This window comes from Montipora capricornis, chromosome 13 (genome assembly GCF_036669925.1).
Source record: "Montipora capricornis isolate CH-2021 chromosome 13, ASM3666992v2, whole genome shotgun sequence".
Classification (NCBI taxonomy): Eukaryota; Metazoa; Cnidaria; class Anthozoa; order Scleractinia; family Acroporidae; genus Montipora; species Montipora capricornis.
In genome coordinates this window covers 22,472,242-22,496,241 of record NC_090895.1, presented here as the reverse complement: position 1 = coordinate 22,496,241, position 24,000 = coordinate 22,472,242, and the positions used below count along the sequence as shown (strand labels likewise).

The window sequence follows — 24,000 nt, the reverse complement described above, 5'->3', positions numbered from 1 at the left end:
GCGAATTGTAAACAACCGAGAACAGGCGGCTGATTTATACATGACAAGCGCGCGGCAAACGTTAAAACCTTATCTGGTCAAACTGATTTTCTAGTGTTCAAATGACTAAGTGTACAAATATCCGGCGTGGAATATTTGTACTCGACTCGTGCGTTTTATGTACTGTAACAATAACTAATAAAGATGGATAATAATGAATGCTACTAAAGAAAGCGTAAACAATTAGGGTTGAACGGCATTTGAATCCATGACCTGTGCTCTTCTATCCCTGTGGAGTTACTAATCCAACTAAATAAAGAAGTCATCATTTTCTGAGTTCGTAATAAATCCGTAGAGAATACAGCTATAAAGAGATTATAGATGAAAGACATATACTTGAGGCGGGGGGAATTACTTCTCGAGTGACAAATTAAAGTGCTGGGCAGCAACTCAGCACAGCTGTGCGCTCAACTCCCTTCTTTCTCTATCGAACCACAAATTTACTTGACTTTATAGAGAAATTTGCATTACCAAAGAAGTACTTGCGGAGTCAAAAGGCTTCACAATTAAAACAGAGCCGAACGTTTACCACACGAGAGGAATAGTGAACCAAGAGCTGTCTTCGAAAAGCATCAACAGGACGAGTGGATAGGTGGGCTGTCTCACAAATATGAATATGAATAATTAGCTAAAGAAACACGATGTAGGGATATTCTTAGGTCTTTTCGTCTTGTAAATAAGTAACATCCCATGTTGTTTTATTTTATAACGCCAAGTGTTAAGGTTTCTCGAGGACAAAAAACGTTTCTCACCTTTCACGTCAACAAAGAAAGAGTGAACCCCAATTGCCGGTAGGCCGTGTGCGTCACGGTAAGTCACTCTGATAATGTACTCATATTCGTCACCATCCTTCACGTTCAGTAACTGCAGGGTTGCGGGTTGGCGAAGATTGTATTTTCTACGAACATTTGCAGGTACGCTATAGTCGGTAGCGGTTCCGGAACCCTCGCCTAATCTCGATGCTATCGTAATTTCATCGGTTGTCCTGTCTTGCCTCTTTCTGGTTATGACGACATCAACGATTCGGGCCTCTGATTCACTGTATTCCCACACAAGATCCACGTTGGTATTGTTAACCCCATCAACCACGATAAAAGGATCACCAGGCGTTTTTGTCCAAAATTGAGCCCCTGAAATGATGAGGCGGAAAAAAACATGAACAAAGATCTACCAGCAATGGCAAAACAAAACACACGATTTCACTTTCTTGACTATTCACTCACTGAACTTTATTTGACGTCTTACCAGATATCTTTAATGGTGTTGAAGTCAAAACGATTGTCAAAACCCAACCTGTAACGCTTGGGAATGATACCACCATATTGAAGGAAATTTTCTTAACAAACGATTGTGCAATGATCTGTCAATAGACTCGGGGAGTTCACTTTAGACCGACTGTCGGCTGTTCCGGCTCTAGGTAGCAACCTAAAAGGGACCAAACAGATGAATATAAATTGTGTACAACTGATTTGGTAAAATTAGACGAGGAGTAACTGCAGCAGCCATTTTGACCGCGTCACTGGAAAACTGCGGAGTTATCCACTTTGAGACTGGTTACGCTGTACGCGGAAAAAAACTGAAATGATTCGTTTAAGCAACAATGCTTACATATATTAGATGACATGATAAGTCGAGGGCATTATACCTGAAATAAGGGAATGATATTCTTGCTTATCGGGACAATTTGGGAAATCCTTGTTGGATAAGCCTGAAGTCAATTAGAGTGGTTTTCAATTGAGTGTCGAAAGTAATTAGATAATTACTTTGGTTTATGATTACTTCACTCAGTGATTGGTTCAAAGTTCTCGCGCCACTTTTTCAACCAATCAGAAGTGAAACCAAAGCCAATCGTGGCTCGCGCGTGCACATTTTCCCGCGCTTTGTATCGGCTACGTTTAATTACTTCGGGTTTTGATTGGTATACTGGATTGTCTCCGTCTTTTTTGACTGGCCAAAGTAATTACTTTGGTTTTGGTTTTACGACACTCATTCGAAAACCGCTCTATACAATAATAATACATTTAAATTTGTAATTAGCATTGTGGACAAAGTCAATAGCTGCTGCGCGGTTAAATAAATGATCGATTCTGGATTCGTTGTGGACCTCACTATATGTGACATGTTCATTGACACTTTTGATCAGTCACCATAGCCTCCGCTATGTGAAGTATTTCCTGCTGTTCGCACGAGCGTCTAGCTCCATGATGTCAACTACGTGTTCTTAATCATTGGTGTCACGACTTACGATATGTCTTGTTACAATAGTCAAGCTTTCCCTTAGAAAGAAGGCTACAACTGTCTCACCCAGTGCGTAAAAAACCTTGTTTTAAGTCGTTGATGATTTTGGTCAGTCCTAAAGACTGTAAGTTCCACAAGATGTCGAATACGTACAACGTCGAGCTGACGAAAGCAAAGGAAAAATATTTACCCACCAGAAGATACTTACGTCTGTAACGTTATGGAGGGAAAATGGTCCATTATGGAAAACCGCGACTATTTCAAGCTATTGTCATTCGATTGCATATTTTCCTCTTCCTGCTAATGGTGTGAATAAATGATAACATCATCATGAGTCACTGTGCAGGTGTAGCCTGAGATACACAGTTTTCTTACTAATTTACATTCTCGCTTATCTTTGAGACACTGACGGCTGCTTTCCTTGCACGGAGGAATATAATTTTATGCGATTTCAGAGAACTGGGTGTTAGCTTTGGGTTTATTCAATATTTTTCCTATTCACTTTGCCGTTGAATTTTTTTTTCCAAATGTTGAACTGAAACATTATCAACTTTGAAATTCCACCAGATGCATCCTTGCTTTGGTTTTCACTATCTTTTTCCTCTCTACATTGAATATCTACTTTGTCTACCGCGTACTGAATCAATATCGATAATAAATATATATATAGAAGTCCTTGATTATTTCAAGAGTACTTTCTTGATGATTTGGTTCCTTTAGGAATATAGTCCAACCATTGCAACACTCAAAACTTCATATTTTCAATGTCTTTTAAGTCAAAGCTCTAATGTTTGCGCAAAGGCATCCCTACGACACGTTTATGACTTGCTATCAGATTTTATTTAAACACGACACTCTGTCCCCTCCCTCGAAATCACATTTTTCGTTAGCTTTTTTTTCCTAATTATGGGGAATATAATTTTGGTCTGTTCATCTTTTCTGCACCACCGCACCCAATCTAATGTGTATGATGCAGATGAAGAGGAAAGCCTCAATCGCTACAAGCCCGCATATAGCTCTCCTGGGCTACCTTATCAAGTCAATATTCTTGAGGTATTTTGCTCACTTCTTTTGCAACTTGCATTTGTTGATGGGGTACATTGCACTAGAACATGCAACTAGCAAATCAGGAACTGCAAAAAAGATATAATTCTCAAAAATGGTTTGTTTCACTGTATTATACTGACTCTATCCTAGAAAAGGGACCATTCTGTCTGAACTTAGCGTCGTAAATACTTTTACTTTTTATCTCAACAGCACAATTTACTCGTGACGTGTCAATATGAATGTTGTATGTTTAGTGTACGTGTTAGCCCCCAAGATGTGCTCTTTAGTGAAACCTTGGGGCAAACATGTATTTAAATGTTTAAATGAAAAAAAAAAATACTCTTACCCATAGTGTATTTGAATTTTAACGATTTACGTAGCAGAACTTGCATCGTTGGGAAGTTGGAACAATGTGATTTGTTTTAGCTAGCCGTCCTTGGAAAACGCAAATATTTGCTCTTTATTAATTTTTGAACAGAGATCAGAGACGAAATGTCAATCGATCGCTTTTCAAACGGTGTTTTAACTACCGCCTTTAGACAAAACGAATTGAATTGTCGTATGACACAGGTCTATTTCCGCTTAATTTAACTATGACTGGTCGGTAACTGAAAACTAAGGCCCTGGTCAAACGTCAAACTTCACATGACACGAACTAAATGGTAGTTTGGTTCGATCCAAATTAATTTGGGTCGACCTAAATTAAAAAGGTTGGGTCAAACGTCGAACTTAACGTCGAACCAAATGCAAAAGCGAATCTCTCAGTCAGCGGGATTCCAGCAAAATGGCATAAACGAATACATGAAAGAAGTGTTTACACGCTTTGCAGTTCTGGAAAACGACGTTCCACACTGCAGAAAATGTTGATTTTCTAACAAATTCGGCGGAATGGTCATTCCTCATGTGACAACCCCGCCGTTCCTTCCACGAAAAAAATTCAACTAATGTTCGATGGATTTTTGTACATTAAGGGGCTGTTTACATGGAGGTAGGAAGATCCTCGCACTTGGAAGATCCTAGAAGGCGGATCATCCTAGCGCCATATGTTCTCTGTATTCAGTTTACATGCAAGAGGTCGTACTTGGCCCTAGGGCTAGGATCTTTGCTCGGAAGTTCCTGGTACTAGGGAGAGAAAAACAAACATGCCGGCGGCCGGGTGTTCACGGTATCCAGCTGCCTAAGGTCGACAATTTCGTCTGGCGTTGCCACAGGACGATTCTAATGATTCTGATGACCGCCGACAAAATTCAGGACCAGTTTTGTTTCAAAGATACACTACCCAAACGAGAGACACAGTGGAAAGTAACGAGCAATCGATCGACAGGAATGTCGAAAACGCCGCGAGTCGAAGACATGCGAATTTATCCGAATACATCCGAATACATCCGAATTACGTGTTTGTTGTTCTCGCCCGCCATTTTTCTTTCATTCTCCACTTCCACCTAGACAGAAATTTCTGCATGTAAACCAAACGAAAAGTTGTTTCGCCTTCTAGGATCTTCCTACCTCTATGTAAACAGCCCCTAAGAGGCACGCGCATTTCCTGTTTACGAAAACACGAACTATAGATTTTCGCCGTCATTTAGCAGCGTTAAATTCAACCTTGCCCGCTAACTCGCGTTGTTTATAATAGATTACCCCCCCCCCCCTCCCCAAATATACATTATCATACAAATTTATAGTTTATGAATTAAGTTCGACTCATGAAAAGTCCGAAGAATTTTTACACGTCACACCTTATTTAACGTCGCAAGTTCCTTTACTCTGTAGAGAGTATTCTCCCAGGAAGACGACGGTGCACTCATTTTACGCCCCTCTTTCCATCAGTGCTCCGTTTTAAGGGTATTTAAAGGTACTTAGGCTACATTGAAAGGAAAGAAGTCGAAACAAGAATGTTAGATCCGGGCATCGAACTCGGGACCTCTCGCACCAAGGCCGCGCACTAACCGACTATGCCGCCCTTGCTCCGTCTAAGGCAGACGGCTTTGAAAAATCTTAGAATTTAGAAGGGTAGCTATCATCTTAAAGTGGAAATTTTTGAAAGCCCGATTTCGTTTTGTGAAACTTCAATCGGGCTCCTCAAGTTACGGTTACGAGATCCGAAGAAATAAAATTGTCTTGGCCGAAAAAGTAAAAAAATACTTCTCCTTGAAATTAAACACTTTTTAGTCTTTAGTCTGCTTGCAAATTAAAAATTCTGTCCCTCGGCCTTTTAGCGGAGTTCATTCTCGGCGTGCTGTGCACATATATAGGCGTTAATCACACGGCGGCCATGTTCTGAGTCCCGAGCGATTGACGATTTTTTGCGCACCGAAACTCGTTCCAAAACATTTGAACTCGAAGCTCGGGCTACGAAATGTGGCCAATATGGCCGCCTCGCGAATAAGGCTCATTAAGTTTATAAACCTGCGTCATTCATATACACAGGCAAAACAATCTAAACAACAAAATAATATGCATCGGTGTGCAGGGATTACCCGCAGTTGTGAGAACACTCGCCTCCCACCAATGTGGCCTGGGGCCCGTTTCTCGAAAGTCCCGAAAACTTTTCGGGCCCGAAAAGCTATTTGTGAAACTGCCAACCGCTTGTTTTGGAATCCGATCTTTTAACATGTTTTCAAGGTAACAAAAAGAAAAATGACTGTGAAGTTTGACGACTTAAATCCTCTCTATTCTTGAGATACAAAGGGAAAATTTGACACCCGAAAGTGGCCCGTAAAGTTTCGGGACTTTCGAGAAACGGGCCCCTGGACTCGATTCCCAGAGGCGGCGGCATATGGGGTTGAGTTTGTTCAGTTGGTTCTCCACTCTCCTCCGAGAGATTTTCCTTCGGGTACTCCGGTTTTCTCCTCTTCTAAAAAACCAACATTTGATTTGATTTGCGTGGATTGAGTCTCCAACTAGTGCTTCAGCTCTGGAAGACTAGACACTTAATGATTTTCGAAGTTCCTTTCTTTTCCCTCCTGCGACAACAGCACTAGGCGAACTAGAAACTATCAAAACTGATGAAGTGTGAATAATTCATCACGAACTAAAATTCTTTTTTTTTTTGGCATCAGCGTGGAGGAAAGAAACTTTTGCTTCGAAAAACTTTTTTATCTTTGCTTTCAATGCTATGCCGTTTACGTATTATCGACAAAGAAAAATCCTCCGATAATGTCATCTAGTGTTTGTCGCTAATATCAAAGCGAAGAAACCTAGAACACCCAGGTTGTTATTTTTTATTATTTTTGTCTACTTAATCCGCTTTTCTCTTTATTTTGCAGTGAAAGCAAAATTGCAGAAGACAAAAGAAGAGTCTACATCCCTCAGAAAAAACCAGGAGCAAGATATCATAGGAAGGATTACGTTTTTGCAAACGTTGGGCGTGTAGCACTTATATTTGAACAGAAGTAACTGATTAGAGTGTAATGTGAAGTGCTAATTATCTACCCCATATGAACCATGTGAGCTTTAGCCCTACTGATGAAAATGGGCCCACACAAGGACAGGGAAAAACTCTGACCAGCGTGGGAATTGAACCCACGACCTTCGGGTGAAAAACCAAGATTGAGTATATTAAAGACACTATTGCTGGCACCGTCATTGGTGATCTGGAAATGAATTGACAGTTCATGGTAAGTGCATCATATTATCGGTGTATCCCATTACTTACACAGGATATAAGAAAATGGCTTTCCATATTGAAATCATCCAGTCTTTTCAAACCAACATTAAAACATACATTTTAAGAACTTAGGGTTAGTATATATTCCAATCATGCAGCATTGATGTTAAGATTTTAAGACGATGAATGCCATATTACTATTTCATTCGCAAAGACGATTCAAGGAAACTAATCCGTTCATTTTCTTTAGAATGTCAACAGCTTTTTTAGTTTATTTACCTTTGTTTTCTTTTTGTGTGTAAGATATTGGGATACAATATATATATGTATCTTGGTGCCCGCCACGACAACTCCGGAACCTCTTTTTACAAAGGGTCATAGAAAGATCGACCTGGGGTTGCTATAACAGAAAACGTCCCTGCCAATTTTCGGGGAAATTAAATATCTACATTTCAGACACAGGAAGAAACGCGTCTTTTCCCAAAATCTTCAGTGTCCATTTATTCTCAATTTTTTACAAGCTCTCAGGCCATAATGAGTTTTCTAGTTATTCAACTTTCAGCCCCTTCTTCTGGTGGTAGCGCGGAACCAGGTAAGGAAATCAGATTCTGATACAATGAAGATTTGTTGAATGGGAAGAGGGAGGAAACGTTGGTGGAATCTGTATTGACGTTTTTGTTCATTATGTTTGTGATTGTGCTCTCGATATTTTTAGCTCGAAAAATTGATACGACAATTGATTCACTGTCCGTAAATAAAAGTACATTAAAGCAATGTTAAACCGGTTAAAAGATCTTTTAACGAAGAAGGTTTAATCATTGTGTAAGCTCAAACAAAAACGGCTCTTTTAGGAGCCACCAAACTCGCTCAAGCAATTTTCAATGCGTAATGTGGTATTGTTTTATGAAGTTCTTATTAATTTGCTGCAGAGGTCTATGCAGACTTAAGAATTTTCGCTAAACTTGTTAATTTATGCAAATTTACGGCATGGTGTCTAGATGTTCTCGCAGATAAGCCGCATCCCCGATTTGATGCGAAAATTTTGAGCAAAAAGGTGCGGCTTATACGCCGGTGTTTACGGTAACTGCAGATCGTTCTAATGGTATGGAAGGGAATGATGAACAAAGGCTTCTCAAGAACCCACAGACTATTCGCAAAGAATAGGACATTTGGTTTTATCATGGATACACAAGAGTGTTTTAACGGGTTACGACTCCTAAGCTCCTCGTGGGTAAATAAACTATGAATAAGACTTCAACACGGCTTCTCTTCAAATCCACACCCACATGAATTGCCTGACATTATACCCCCGCTGTCTTTCAAAAGCAGCCACGATTTGAATTACACGATCGCTTTGTTGTACACACACTCCTGCAAGCCCAAGGGGAAGGATTTTCCCTAAAACATGACCATAGCGGATTTAAGAAATTATTATTTCTGTAAAAATGTACCATTCAAAACCACAACATCTCAACTGACAGCGAATTGGCATCGGCTGGAGCTTACCGCTACGGATTCTCTTTCCTCTTCAGCATCCATTATATTTGATATTCAAAATAAAATAGGAACACAGGGTTAAATATTCAGCAAAGTTTAATAGATTCAGAAAAATCAAAAAGGCTTAAAATGGTCAGTGATATCGAAGTCCAGCAGATCAAAATCTGGTGCATGAGCAGGTCGTGACTTAGCTCCTTTAAATCTAACCTGTAAAGTTTAGGATTCCCTGAAGTGTATAGGACTTCTTAGCATGCAAGTCCCATATTTCCTCTCTATCTTTCTCGCTTAGACCCTTGAAGCTAATTAATGATACAATAGTTCTAATCTAACGAAAAAGTGGCTCTTGATCATTTGCTATTTATTTCTCTATTATGCTATATTATTCAGAAGCGCACTTAATATGATTGGCGTGATGCCAGCCAGTGATTAAAGTACTTTCGTTTGAAGATCGCTCCACGTGATTATTTCACGCAACCTGAACGTTGTTATTGAAGAAAGATCCACCCTATCAACCGATATTACTAATTTCTAATGTGATTTTTAAAAGTGAAAGCCACGACAAACGCTTCTAAGATAAAATGATATAAGCTCCTGTAAAATACACACGCAAGGAGGTTTTCGATGTAAGCATAAGATCCTTGGCTTGATTAAAATGAAGAACTACCAATCGAAGCTGTTCTGACTAAAACGTCAAATCTTCCACATTTTCGTAAAGGCTCTTGTCGTAGTCGTTCATTCTGATGAGCCTCTGTGAGAAAATAAGAGGACAACGAAGTAATTGAACAAAGATTTTAATTAAACACTAAAAAAATACATGCCGAAAAGAAGACCAAAGATAAGATATGTAATAACCTAAGAACTTGTATGGATATAGCTTGCGAACGCATACGTATTTCCGGCGGTTGTTTCTCTCCCCCGAAAAATAACGTCTGCGAAACCTAGCTGCAAAACGATTTCAGTGACGTAAAATTCTTAGCCAATCAGAATTAGGCTCATAAATCTCCAGAATCAACATGCAGGGAACACGCAAAGTACTTGCGCGTTGTCCTCTCTATCAGCAGGCTGGATACCCTAATTTCGGATCGAGAAGGTATCGTAGGTATCGTACATTTGACTCAAAATGTTACCTTATGTTGGTTTTCCATCAGTTTTATTTCGCGTCGCAGCTGTTCGAACGATGGACGATCGCCGGGTTCCTGTTGCCAGCAGTTCAGCATGATCAAGTACCTGAAGAAACAACCGTCATCATCATTATTATTGTCGCCGTCGTCGTCGTCTTCGTCATTGTCGTCGTCGTTATGATCATCATTTCATTTTCACTTCCAGAACCAAAGTTCCTATTCCAGTTCTTTCTTCTGTTCTCTTAACGTTGAATCGTCGTCATCATAAAGAGGTTAACAGAGTTCATTTCAATTTTGAACGTGAAACTACCAGAAACATCGCTAAGTAAAACTTACAGGGCATTATCCACATGGTTCGGCTTTGGCATCCGATATCCCTTCTGCAGTAACTCGATCACCGTTTGAGCTTTCGTCCGTGGATAGGGAGTTCCACCTGAGTGGAAAAACGACACCCACATCTTACAGGAATAACGCTACCTTCAGTTAAGCAAAGCAGCCGAAAGGTATTCTAGCACGGTAAATCAATTAAACAATTTCAAGCGTGAGACTTACCTATGGTAAATATCTCGTAAAGTACCACTCCAAAACTCCAGCTGCGTCGAAAAAAATGTCGAAGTTAATTAAATAGCTTCTATTCTAAGATGTCACTTACACTAAGCTGATGGAATGGGGAGAGCACTCGCCTCCCACCAATGTGGCCCGGGTTCGATTCCCAGACTCGGCGTCATATGTGGGTTGAGTTTGTTGGTTCTCTTCTCTGCACTGAGAGGTTGTAATCTGGGAACTCCGGTTTTCCCCTCTCCTCAAAAACCTTTTTATAATTGGTTAAGAAGTGGTGTGGGATTCTGCTATTAGTTTTCAAGCACTGCACTAAAAGCGTGGATCCAATGTCAAAGTAAATCGTGGAAACTCAGTTTTGGGCTCTCACCGACAATTGCTTCAAAAATGATTAGCACAAATTCTCCCTACTTACACATCACTCTTGGTAGTATAGCGTCCGTGCATAAGAGCTTCGTAAGCTGTCCACTTTACTGGGACTCTCCCCTGAGTAACAATCAAGAAACAAAATAGGTTTTGAAAAATCTTTTACCAAAATATAACATGAAAACAAATACTATCAATTAAGACGCACCTTTCTGTAACAGTTTTACAAAGTATTATGTCATTTGAGAAAATGACCAGTCAAAAAATGTAAAATGCGATACCCGAAGCCATTCAATCAAATCATGAACTCAGGAAATGTAATGATTGCCCCGAAAACCAAGATGTTCTATTTGGTTCCATAATAATGTCGTTATGTGAAACAGTGTTGTACAGTTGATCCCTCTAGTAAAACATTCCCTCTGCCTTGTAAAATCAATTTGAGCCACCTTAATTGTCAAATCGTGTTTAAATAAGTGATCATCGAATTTCATGTTATACCAACCGCTGTCTTTCTCTTATAAACATCATTTTCCAGATGAACGTCCCTAGCCATCCCAAAATCTGTCAATTTGCACCTTTCGCTTTCTCCAACCAACACATTACGAGCAGCAAGATCTCGATGAATAATCTAAAATAACATTAACAAGCACTTTGTTCAACTAAGGAAACACCGGCTATCAAACGTTTGTCAAAGCCTTTCCTGGTATGAAATGTCCTTACATATCCATAACTGAAACATTACAACTTTTCCTGAACCGGGCAAAATCCATTTTTGTCTTTTTACAGTTCTTTTCCTCCAATTTGTAAAGTGGCTACATTAATTAGAAAAAAGACCAGCAAAAGGAAAGACGGAGAAGGGCAAAAATATATTAAGTAAACTAATTGTATACCTTTAAGTTCAACTGCATTTTTAATAAAAGATAAAAGAGAAAAGAGAAAGCTAACGATAAGACAGAACACGTGTAACACACGTGCTACAAAGACGGTCAACATGATCATCCATACCATCCATACTGCCTTAACGCCGCACGGCGCTGTTGGGGCCCAGCAGATGAAGCAGCCTCACGTACGAGCCCACGCCAGCCGTCGCGGCAGCCTGGTAGCCTAACGGACCCATGCAATATGTGCTCAGTGCGTTAGTAGAAGCTATAGCAATGTATTCCCATCAACAACTTTGAGTACGAAAAAACGACAGCGGACATTTTTAAATTCCGAGAAGCGACTTGAGACCCGCTCCCTTACCTGCTGGGTCACTTATTTGAACAGTTCGAAATTAATGTGTGCATGAGTGATGTTTTGGAAATTCCGTCTCTCAAAAATCGACGAGCCTTTACCGGGGTCAGATTACAGAACTGTCAAAACTTCTAACCTATCTACTAATTTTGAGTTATACGAACACAACATGTAAGTTTGTTTATAATACACTGAACAATACTTTCTTCACGCTTGATCCTCTTTTTCTACTGTCTTCGTTAATTTCCTTCAAGACTTTTTGTTTTGAATTTTGCAAATGGCAAAATGACCGTCAACCAATTTTAATAATAGAGATAACCTAATCTTTTATAATAGAAGAAAGATACGATAGAGAAATTTCTTGTATTCAGTTTCCATTCGACAACTTGCCTTCCTTGAAGACAAGTAAGCCATGCCATCAGCTATTTGCCAAGAGATATTCATTAACTGCAATGAACTCAGACTTGTTTGCGGCTTAACATCCGGGTCTTTGAAGTAAGTGTCTTTAAATCCACGGCTCTTTCTCAGGTAACCCAGGAGATCGCCATACGGGACATATTCAATAAGAACAAGTACGGGATCTTGGAAGAGAAAAAATTTCATACAAAGAAAAATACCAGTTAATACATGATTGCTATCTCTTTAACAGCAAATAATTGTGACCGTTATCGCGACAAAGCCGACCACGTTTCCAAGGACATTAAAAGACAAGTCTGCTGTAGAAATACAACCCCCCCACCACCCCTCGCCCCCATGAGAAAAATTCATCCTCATCCCAGTGGTATAACTTGTAGCCTTCGAAACTTTTTAAGACATTTGTAACTAATACCTGATACAGTGACGCATCCCAGAAGTTTAATGACATGTGGGTGAGGTTTAAGAGTCTTCAACACTTCAAGTTCTGACAACAGGCTCTTCCTTTCCATCTCATGAGAATTTGCTGCATGTTTCAATAAAAGAAGACATTTATCATAGTAAGACAATACGTATGGCTCGATGACGCCGCTGCAGTTACTTTCTTCGATTTTCATCGAGACAATCCGGGTTTCGAAATTTAGCCCCGTTCTGATGTTTTTCACTTGGTCAAGAAAATATATCTGTCTGTAAATGGATGAGGGGGTTATTCTTGGAAAGACTCGGATCTCATTCTCAGGTCACGAATGTATACTCTTACTTGGCGACTCTATCTGAACCTAAGGTATAATAGGTTTAATCTTCCATTTTTTTAAAAATGCATTTTGGTAAATGGCTTTTTAGGACGGGTAAAGTACGGTAAAGCTCATACATAAGATTAACATGCATTGTTTAATACCTTTAAGCATCTTTATAGCCACGGTTATTGTTCCTGCCATCCATGGTAGTTCTGAAGCTCTTCCTTGTGCAACTTGTCCAAAGGATCCCTGTCCAATCACCTTATCAATCATTACGTACTGCCGCTTGACTTCCCAGGATCGAGTTCCGGGATTAAGCAAAGCATAGTCACTTATCTCCGAGTAAGGGGCACTTTCGCAACTTATTGTGACTTCACGTATTGCCACTTCCTGAAGAGGGCTACTAGTATTGCTAACGCCGTCGGAACCGTTCCTTTCCATTTCAATGCCTTCGTTCTACAGTTAGGAATGAAGACATCCAGTCAACATCTGCAACTGATGTGATGGCTGTGTCCGTGGAGACCCAAAACACAAGAAACCTCTATACAAACTGGTAAGTTTCTGCAATGAAACTATTTTAATACCTTTGAAGGCCGCAATGGTCAAAATTCATTAAAAAATTAGGAAAAACGCCTCAGGTACGCTCCAACCGCCTTATGTATGCTTCAGCATCCCCATACATCGAGAAGAGATTTGCCTGCCACCTTCACGTTTCACAATTTAATATGGAGCTGAAGTTACAGAAGACGAGTTTCACTCCCAGATTTTTGCTCTCCAAAGATCCTAACTATACATGACTATGACTCATTTCTTAATCTTTAGCAAACATATGCTTTTTCACCCCAATAGCCACCACATCGAGCGACAACGGACGCAACACCGAGGCGGTGAGAGGCATGGTTATAAATTGAACTCTTCAAGAGCAGAGTCCTGTAGCAGCAGAGTCGCCCGTGTCTAATGTAGCTCCACGATTTTCTTACTCTAACATCCCTAATCTGCAGAGCCGGATACGTCCTTTGAAATACCCGTCCAGCGCCTGGCCATTTGAAGTTGATCACGTTCTTGGGATTTCTTGGTCCAGGAGTAGCTGTAACGTTAATATTAGTAAGGTTCGATTGCACATATTTTAACGACTAAGCTTTCAAATTCACCGGCAGTCCATTACTTTCTACCTCTCTTTCTTGTCTAGATTTTTTTCTTCGGTTTTGCAACGTTTTTCGTTTCAAAGCGACTACCTCCAAAGATTGATCATGTCAACTCTGTAAGCCTTACGAACAACCTATGTCAAATTCAACATTGATAGATTCTGTGCAGATTGTGTGGACAGAAGGGTGAGACAGTGAACACGTGATCAGTGAGTGCCCTAAACTTGCGAAGAAAGGGCATAAATGACGGCAAAAATTGTCCATTGGAACCTATTCGGCAACTATGAATTGACGAGGAGTTAGAAATGGTATGAGCATGAACCTGAGAGAGCAGTTGAAAATCAAAAGGTAAATATATTATAGGATTTCATATAGAATTTCAACATACACTGTGATCATCAGATTGAAGGGAGAAGACCAGACATAGTTGTTATTGAAAATAGACAGAAAGGTGTGTAAGATCATCGACATATCAGTACCAAGAGACTGCGAGATCCATAAAAAGGAATTCAAGAAGATTGGAACTGCCAGTACCTCAAGAGAGAATTGTCAAGACTTTGAAATAGAGTGTCATAAAATCCAAACCAAACTAATTACCTTTGCCAGTCAAAAAGGACGAAGACAATCCAGTAAACCAATCAAAATTCGAAGTAATAACACGTAGCCGAAACAAAGCGCGGGAAAATGTGCACGGGCGAGCCACGATTTGTTTTGGTTTCACTTCTGATTGGTTGAGAAAGTAGCGCGAAAACTTTGAACCAATCACTGAGTGAAGTAATGCAAAACCAAGGTAATTAACTAATTACTTTCGACACTCAATTGAAAACCGCTCTATAAGCAAAATTACTGTCATACTAGTAGTGTTAAGGGCTCTTGGATGTGTGACTAGCAACAACTTCAGAAATTCGGTTGAAAGACTCGGAATTAAATTAGCTGTACCATTGGTGCAAAAGCAGCCTAGCTTACAACAGCTCGGATATTGAGGAGAATGCTGGAAAGAAAGTGAAACTAAAAATCTTTGGTCATTTGCTATGACCAGCTTCTCGATAGTGGGAGGCGCGGTGGCCTCATAGTTAGTGTGCTCGGCTCCGGATCGAGTGGTCCAGGTTCGGGTCCTGGCCGGGGACATTGTGTTGTGTTCGTGGGCAAGACAAGTTACTCCCACTCTCTGCCCAGGTTTATAAATGGGCACCGGCGAAATGCTAGGGGTAACTCTGCGATGGACTTGGCATCCCATCCAGGGGGGAGTAAAAAAATACTCCAAGTCGCTTCATGCCACGGAAACCTCGATAAGCTCCGGCTCTGATGGGCTACTTGGTAGGAATACATCGCCTAATATCACCTTGAGAACAGCTAACAGCTAATAATAACAATAATATAATAATAATAATAATAATAATAACAATAACGCTCTCAAAAGTGGATGATCTCCCAAAACTGTGAAAAAATAAAATGCAATACTCTCATGAACTGATTTTGGTTAAAGTCGTTTATGGATGATGAAGATGTATATAGTTTCTCATTTGCATTTTTCTTTTTCAACATAGAGATGTTTTAACTCTTCTTACATTTACATTTACTCTAAGATTACTCGCCAAGGGGGGGTTATACTAACTCCTCAAAATGACCCCAAAAGAGGAGTTTACTTAACTCCCCTCGCAGTTTTAAACTGGAATGTTACATCCACGGAAGGGTTAAATTTTACCCCAGAGGAATTAAATTTAATTCTTATGTAAAGTTACAATAGCCCCTAACGTTTAACTCCTGTTTAAGCTTTAACTTTACTCCCCTACTGGTGAGAGCACCTTTTTGAGGAATTAAAATTCATGTATTTCACATATATTTCTTTTCAAACGCCACACAAAACGAGTCGCCCGAAGTGATGGAAGCCGGAATGCAGAATCCAGAAAATGGAATCCATTGTACGGAATCCTGAATCCAAAGATTTCGATGGAATCCAGAATTCGTTTCGAGGGAGCCAGTGATTTTGGGATCCGGAGTCCACAACTTGGGTTCCGAAATCCACGGGATGGGATCTGGAATCCGAGGGCCACCTGGATTACTTTAGAACAAGAGGCTAAAGAGACATCGTCTAATTTTGCCTCAAATGGGGTCAATTCAAGACGGCGAGCTCAAGTGTTAGCAGTAACTTCAAAACAACATAACTGAGCACTGTCAAAAAGGAAATCTTACTGACCCTCGTCACATTTGCATAAAAACAAAGTCGTTTTATCTTAAAGAGCTTACAAAATGAGACGATGGTACGACTTCAGGTTCCCCAAGTGGCCTAAAAGGAAAACGTTTTATAATCATTTTAAAATTACTCTTCTTAATACTCTGTTTCAAATGCCTCGCAGCTAATAAACCAAACACTTTGCCGGATGTGCACGATAACATATAATTACCAAAACAACTTCTTCTTGAAAACGATATTTCCAGTAAGAGTAAAAGTGGGAGGATTGTCAAAGTCAAGACAGAAATAAATAAATGAATAAACAAGTACATGTACAAACTGTTGAATAGAAGATGACAAAGGCAGAACTGCTTGTTGGAAAAAGGGAGGGAGGAGAGATGTCGGGGAAAATGTATATATATAACAAAACAAAGCAACACAAAGAAGATGCATTAGAAATTAACAACGCCTACATACCGATCAAGTCCTTGACCTGACAAAGAGAAAAGTATTGTTAGCAAAGTTCCTATAAACATGGAAAGCACTAAACGAAAACAAAGCTCCGACGAAACCATCAATCATTTTTCCTTGGTGCCTCGTTTACTGAGCACGACATTGGGTGCCCAAAGGAGCCAAAAAGGAAAAAAAATTAATACATTAAAATGCAATGTTTTGCTTTCGTGTTTTCTATAGCACCAGTTAGTCATGCCGCTTTGGAGATTTGCAGACCACGAAAAAGGAATGAACAATTTTTTTTAAACGCATAATGCCGAGCCATTATTTTGTTCTTAAAATGCTATTGTTCAGTAGTGTCTATCTGTTAAACGCCTTTTACCTTACGTTGACGGTGTCGAGCCAGTAGTAAAGAGGAAACACATTTCTAAAACTTACGTATCTTTCGCCTTATGATGGGGTACACTACAACTGAAAGGACTGTGACTACCAACACTCCAATGACTAACAAATATATCAGGTCTTTGCTAATGCCCCCTCCAGGCTCAGAAGTAGCCTTAACTGAAACAAAAACGAAAAAAACATAAGTGTCTTTCGTCGTCTAGCTTGTAACTACTTTGCAAAAGTACGTTACGGAAGGTTGTGTATTCTCCTACGCGGAAAAGATAGAAATTGGAAATTAAATGGCTCATTTAACTAAAGGATTTCAAAAGAAAAAGTATTTAAACTGTTTTATTTTTTAAGTGGTCTAGCTTTTTACCCTCTGAGGTAATCACTACATAGTTGTTTAATTACGGGAGAAAAGGAAAGGTTCAAAACTAAGATTAGCTGGACGATGATGAACAATCCGTAAATTCAGCAAAATCGTCGAATTCGTGAAGAGAGAACTAAGTTCTGTCACCAAGAAAAGTAGCTTTACAGTCACCTTACTCGTCTCTTGAACTTTTACCCGATCTTTGCCAAAAAACACCAAGACGCGTAAATATGTCCAGCCATCCGTCCTTCCTATAAAAAAAACCTCAATCTATATCTAAGCAGTAGGCTTTTAATATCGCGTAACGTCCTCATATAAACACATCTACATTTTGGTGAGAATCGCATGACATAACGTGAGATCTATCATCCTACAAGCTGGCAGCACTCACATATCACAATTACGAAGACATCTCCAGTAGCGGGATTTCCAACGCCATTAACAGCAGTACATCTGTAGCCTCCTGAATCTTGCCTTTTGATGCTAATCAATGACATTTTGTCAACAAAATTACCAGAACGTCTCGTCCATGTGATGTTCGGTGTTGGATTCCCGTTAGCTTTACAGTCCAGCATTACATCATCTCCCTCAGTTTGGTTTGCAGAGATTTCAATGATATTTGGTGAAACTACAATAAAACAGGAAATGGTGTGAAAAAACATACAGGGTTAGTAAGATCCTCTAGGATCAGAATTTAAAGTATAGGTTGGATGTGGCGGTGGTTTCTTAATGAATTCACAAAATGGGAAGTCACCCTAACCCTAAATACAGTAATACATAAACTTCTTAAGGCGACGATACTCCGTGACGTACATACAAAGAACTATGAATCTCAGGAACAGCCCTCCAAAAACCGAACCCTGAAGATGAAAGGCTGTCCTTTATCAGAACCTTTCGGTCTAATGCTTTGTTTGAGCAGTCTTTATTTTGAAATACATTCTTTTTCTGGAAACGCAAAGCACTTGTTCAATGTTTTTCACTCTTGATTTCCACAATGACATGAACAGGTACAGCAAGAAATAATGAGAGAGAAATTCTAATGCTTTTTGCACGATGTTTAAGTCTCAGCATTAAAATGAAAGACTTACTTGGATTAACAATCCACTGAGTATCAACTGTGAATTGTCCAAGTTCACCATCAGTTACATCTGCGTGAAGAGGTTGTAGTGGCTCTATGAGGGAACTTGAAAACTGAAGGTCCACAATGGCTTCGACTCTAGAAGATCTAAGACTTTAAAGAGGTAAACATCGCTTAGACGTTCGCTTAAAATATGTTAGATTGTGCATTGTTTGCTGTGGTTTTCAGCTAAGAGAAGATAACAGACTAAATTAAAATATCTGTTAAAATAGGTATGCTGCTCCTAGAAAACGCGTGTAACCAAGATATGGAACATTATTTTGAATTTCCTCACGTTTGTCTCTTATATATATGTATATATATATTTATTTATTTGTTTATTTATTTATTTATTTATTATTTTTAGTTCACAAGTGAATTAAAGGCGAAGTAAAAGTGAAGTGACGTAAAAGTTCCACTAACCATCATAGTCATTGGATTTTTGTGAAGTACATATCGGAATGATCAAGACACTGCCACTTGAAATGAAATACATTTTGCCATAGTGAGAGAGTTTCTGATATTTTCTGTAAACTGTATATACACATGTATCTTTGAGATGAATTAAAAGTTATTATTTAGTGAACAAATAGTTCTTCAATAGGGGGGCTGATGAGAAAAGGGCTACTTACTCTCTGCACATGTTTTAAGTGTGATACAAGCCCTAGAATTTCTGACACATCAATGTTCACAGAAATGGTGCCACAGAATTTTTGCGCACTAGTGGGAGATGGCCACAGAAATCCTGCAGAACTGATCAGAGATGGCTGTTGAAATTTTGTGGCCATCTCTGACTGGTGCCACAGAAATTCTGTGGCCATCTCTAATAAGTGCCGCAGAATTTCTGCGGCACCTGTCAGAGATGCCCGCAGAATTTCTGTGGCACCAGTCAACTTTTTCATGGAATATATTTAAGAAATAGGACAAGTGCCACGTGGCAATCCATCTTTGTGAATATCTACTGAACTGTTCTCTCTGAATTCACCAAGTGCCCCGAATTTACAATTTCTCCAGTCAAAATATACATAAAACACTACCAAAACCAACTCTGGAAAACCACAAAATAGTTTGGACGGCGTTACACTTATTATCTATCCCCTTCAGTCGTTCAGAAACCAATAAGAATTAATACCGTGTTCGTATTTGCCGTTTATGGAATAACCTACCACTTACTATCAGGTCATGCTCTACTTCTTGAATAAATCGCAACAAATTTTTTGTTTATTTCTCTCAGAATATATTTAAATATTATCTGCTTTTTACCCATCTATGTTTTTGCATGTCAAACATGTGTTAGAGATTGAATATAACCACTCCAAAAAGACTGACTGTTATTTTTATTGAATGGGCGTGTAATGAATTATTACAGTTTTATGTGGTAGATAAAACATGAGCGGAAGATCTGTCTAGGCGTTTTAAAATGGCGCGCTGAAAGCAAGCCATTGTAAACGCCCATTCAGATCTCAAGCGAATATTTTAACGGACTTGTGAAATGAAACTATAATTGTCTTATATGGTTGTTTTATCCCGACGCGCACGTTCGTTTCTTGAAACTCCGAACTGGCTTATTGGCGTTTACAGAGGTAAACATGTGAGGCAAATAGCTGCCTATTGATTGGCCATAACTTTTATGAATTATTAATGAATTTTACAGTATTCAGGGTGGTAAATTTCAGGGAATCTTGAATTCTATTTTAGGCTTAACCAAAAAGCAATAGATTTTGTCATGAATGTAATGTATTTTAACGTCCGATTCAATAAAATTGATTAAATGAAATAAATAAATGGCAATGGTACTCGATTGAGAGTGGTCAGACAAATGAAAGGGAATGCTTCTTCCTTTAGACGAATTTTATTCTCACCCTCCAGTTTTCCAAAGCTCTGAAAGAGCATTGGGTATTCTTTAACAATATCCTACTTTGTACTTGATGGTTGAGGATTATTTCCGGAAGTTGGCTCAGAATACATTGTTTTGACGCTGTAAATTCTCGGAAGTTGGTCTATAAGACTAAGACTTCGAATGGCCCAGAAGAAGCTTGTGTGCCCCTTTGACACGATTACCGGTTTTTTTTAAATATCTCTTCAAGCTGACACCAGAGCCAGTTGTTCTCAGGGGAACATCTCCTGCACCAATGGGTTCTCTATCCGGTTATAACGAGGTCCCATACGACCCTTTGTACAAGGAATCTGGCAACAAATGTACAGATATCTGCGCTCTTGAGTGGCTAAACAAGGCCAACTTTTATTCATTTATCTTGAGCTTCATGTGTCATCCTAAATCATGTGGAAGGTTTGGATGGGAGGACAGTGGTTGTGTTTTGGATCCTTTAAGCAGAATTTGGCAAGGATATGGAGGTATCTCCACCGACAACTATGGAGGAATAATTGGCCTCAGTTTCCAGGACTTGGTTAACCATGTGAACAGGTTTACGATGGCGAAATGTCCAAGTTTGTTTCATTTGTTGCATCGCGTTTCTCGGCTTGGAAGTTCTTCCGTCCAGGCTGTTGCTCGCACCCACAGTGCATAGTGCTTGGCTGAAGAGGTCTCCACTTCGGGTCTGGGCCCTCTGTGTATTTTGCTCCAATTCCGAGAGTGGCTTCTTGAAAGGAGAAAGGTGGCGTCTTTAGAGGAGAAAGATTAAGGCACGTAATCAAAAACCATACAAAACGGAAGAAATCGAAAGAAAAAGTAGCATATTACTCAAGCTCAAAAGCCTCGTTTAACATGGAAATTATCAAAGTAGGAGAATTTGAACTAAATCCAGGAGACATCAGGAGTCCATGTTCAGTATGAGAACTCAAGGAGCCCTTGAGTACTCAACGTGTAAATTAAAATCATACATCAAGTGCAGTTCAGTCACACCGGCTGTACACTATGTCCCTCTTGCTTATGGAAAAGTGCGTCAGGTTCACTGCCATTCAACGGAATCGACGACACAGAAATTCTACAAGAAGTCCAACACAGAAATCAAACCGAAGCTGATAACGACGAATAGCTTCAGGATTTAACTCATAAACTTGCTACCAATGCAAAACATCTTAAAATAGCACATAAACGTCAGTGGCTCGAGGAAAAAAGTGGACGAATTACGAAACCTTCTAAAGCTTTGCCGTTTCGACGTATTCGGAGAAACAGAAACGCACTTGAAAAGCGAAATCTCCTATGGAGAAATAAATATCGACCATTAAAATCTCATCCGAAGAGACAGATGGGGATAGACAAGGTGGGGGATGTGTGATATATTTGGAAGGTTAAGAAAGGACGGGGACGACGGCTACGAGAACGCCACAAAACAACAGGTTTAATGAGCAAAATAGCTGTGCACGCCCTGCACGTGCGTTTCCCATTTTTGTACATTTCTGTGCCGTTCTCTCTCTAACAATGACATTTATTCACCAAATTTGAGGTTATGTGGAGGACGTGAGCACCTGCCTATAAATTTTCACTTCTATCTCATAAACCGTTACCTGCCGGGAGTGACGTCACAATCATTGAACCGTAGCTGCTTGAAGGGAGTTGACGTGTTTTTAATCGCTTCGTGTTGTCAAAAATTTTGCTTTTTTTTCCGCTGTCTCAGGTAAGTGTTTTTTTTCCTTTTTCCCTTTACTTTTCTTTGCTGGAAGTGAATCGAGTTTTGTACGAGTTCCTTGTTTCTTTTTAGTCTATAATTACCTTGTTATGGCGTTCTTTGATACCGAATTGGTGAACACGTGTGTCCGCCATTTTGGAAACTCTTCGCCTCCATTTGTGGTATTTTAGCTTTTGAGGCCTCCTCTGACATTGCCATTTTGTCGTTGGACGGAAATTCTCTTATTTGAATTTGTTAAATACGTATAAAAGGTGAAGTGAACTATGTAGTAGTCACGTTTATCGAAAATTCACCTGGAATGAACTCGTGTAGGCATTTGCATTAGTAGTACCACGTGGCCCCTGTTCGCCAGCTTGAACCGGACGAATTCCATTGTACGGTACATTTCAAAGGAGAAGTGATCTATTTTATAGTCACATTTATCGCAAGTTCACCTAGAATAACGTTGTTAAGGCGTTCACCATTCATGGTGTTATCTAGTCGAGGCGCTTTACAGCCTGAAGGCCAGCTATAGAACGGTCTGCAATCCTCAATAGGAGGGAGTGTATAATAATATTCATTTGCCTGTGACCTCCTAAGACATCTATAAGAGCAGACCTGGGATCTGGTCGCCATGAGGCAAACCTTGGTAGCTGAGCAGTGAGAGCTGTGGTATAAAATCAGTGCTTAATGAGAAAATGTCTGGCAAACCCAATCAAACAGCGCAAGGTTAAGTTGCCATATATGATCTGAATGATGCTTTCAAGACAGAGTCTGCATCTACGTTAGCAGAGCCTGCAATAGCCTGCTTTTAGCTTCTGTTAGATCATGTTCGAGGCAAGTGACTCCATTGTGGGCATTTAAAAGCCTAAAGACCAGCCAGAGAGTAGTCTGCTATTCTCTATGATTGCTGACCAGGCTTTAGTGAATCAAACCGCTTTTTGGCCGGTTTTAAAAATCTTAACGGCAGTTTTGTCGACTGACGCTTCCTATCAATTTGATACTAGTTATGCCTGCTAGGCTGACGAAGTCAATCATGATAATCGAGAGAAGGAGGTAGCGATTTGACTCTCAGGGGACAGACGTGCGGTACAGCAGCAGCCAGTTGTTTCTTGTCACTGCTGTCAAGGTTCCTAAAGTCATTGGATATTATGTTAGAGGTCGCGACAAAATTATGTCTGTAGGTAATCCACCAGGACCAAAGTGTGACAATAATGAAATGCCACTGCACACCAAGGAATGGCAAGGTATTCATACCAATGTGTGTATTCATACCAACGTAGTATCTGGAATAAAATCCCTGGTTAAGCTTATTGTGTTAAAGTTTTGATCGACACAAGTCACATTGTTAGCCTCCATTTATTGCCAATCGTAAGTTGCAGATTCGTTGCTTTAAACTCTAGCCCCGAAGTTTTAACTTCATGCTAAGGTGGCCTGGCTTTGGCTATGACTGCTAACTATGAGTTGAATCAGAGGTTTAGGGATGCCATGAAAGTCCATTTTACAATGAATTTGCCTGGGGTTCATCAGTTCTTCTAGTCATGCTGATGAGTTTCTATTTGGCGGAAAAACTGCTAAGAGAGTTTGAATAATAGCACAATTTAAAAGAACTACAACTACTATTGTTTTCAGTTAGTACGAGTTTATTACTATGCACAGTGTCCTCAATTAGTGCCCTGGTGCTAAGAATTTTCACGAAGGTTATAGAACATCCCCTGACGGTCCTTAGGCATAAGGGACTTTCAGTGAGTTTGCTTCTCTGGTAGTTGATTTTATATTGCAGCAAAGAATGTTCTTGGTTGCTTGCACGCTATGTGAGAGTCAGTTCAATTATCATTAAAACCGTTTTGACCCTCACAATTGCAAATGGAATCACTTTCTTGGTTCTCACTCTAGATTCTGACTTGATGAGGGTGTAACTATCCGATAAAA

General features: G+C 39.7%; 2 protein-coding genes across 2 annotated transcripts in view; one reads left to right on the top strand and one right to left on the bottom strand.

Annotated features, from left to right (window-relative positions):
- The window catches only part of LOC138030102 (proto-oncogene tyrosine-protein kinase receptor Ret-like), a 428,681-nt gene that overhangs the window by 224,085 nt on the left and 180,596 nt on the right, over window positions 1-24,000 (top strand). The gene's annotated exons all lie outside the window — the stretch shown is intronic.
- LOC138030093 (fibroblast growth factor receptor 2-like) overlaps window positions 8,511-24,000 on the bottom strand; it is a 27,008-nt gene continuing 11,518 nt past the window's right edge. Inside the window, exons 6-19 of the mRNA XM_068877951.1 lie at window positions 18,471-18,613; window positions 17,774-18,010; window positions 17,067-17,189; window positions 16,653-16,668; window positions 16,250-16,289; window positions 13,019-13,313; window positions 12,536-12,646; window positions 12,097-12,287; window positions 10,976-11,101; window positions 10,523-10,593; window positions 10,102-10,142; window positions 9,886-9,982; window positions 9,556-9,655; window positions 8,511-9,176 (exon numbers count right to left, since the gene is read on the bottom strand). Coding sequence (XP_068734052.1) covers window positions 9,111-9,176; window positions 9,556-9,655; window positions 9,886-9,982; window positions 10,102-10,142; window positions 10,523-10,593; window positions 10,976-11,101; window positions 12,097-12,287; window positions 12,536-12,646; window positions 13,019-13,313; window positions 16,250-16,289; window positions 16,653-16,668; window positions 17,067-17,189; window positions 17,774-18,010; window positions 18,471-18,613 — 1,657 coding nt within the window. The 3' untranslated portion in view covers window positions 8,511-9,110. The remainder of the gene's footprint in view (window positions 9,177-9,555; window positions 9,656-9,885; window positions 9,983-10,101; window positions 10,143-10,522; window positions 10,594-10,975; window positions 11,102-12,096; window positions 12,288-12,535; window positions 12,647-13,018; window positions 13,314-16,249; window positions 16,290-16,652; window positions 16,669-17,066; window positions 17,190-17,773; window positions 18,011-18,470; window positions 18,614-24,000) is intronic.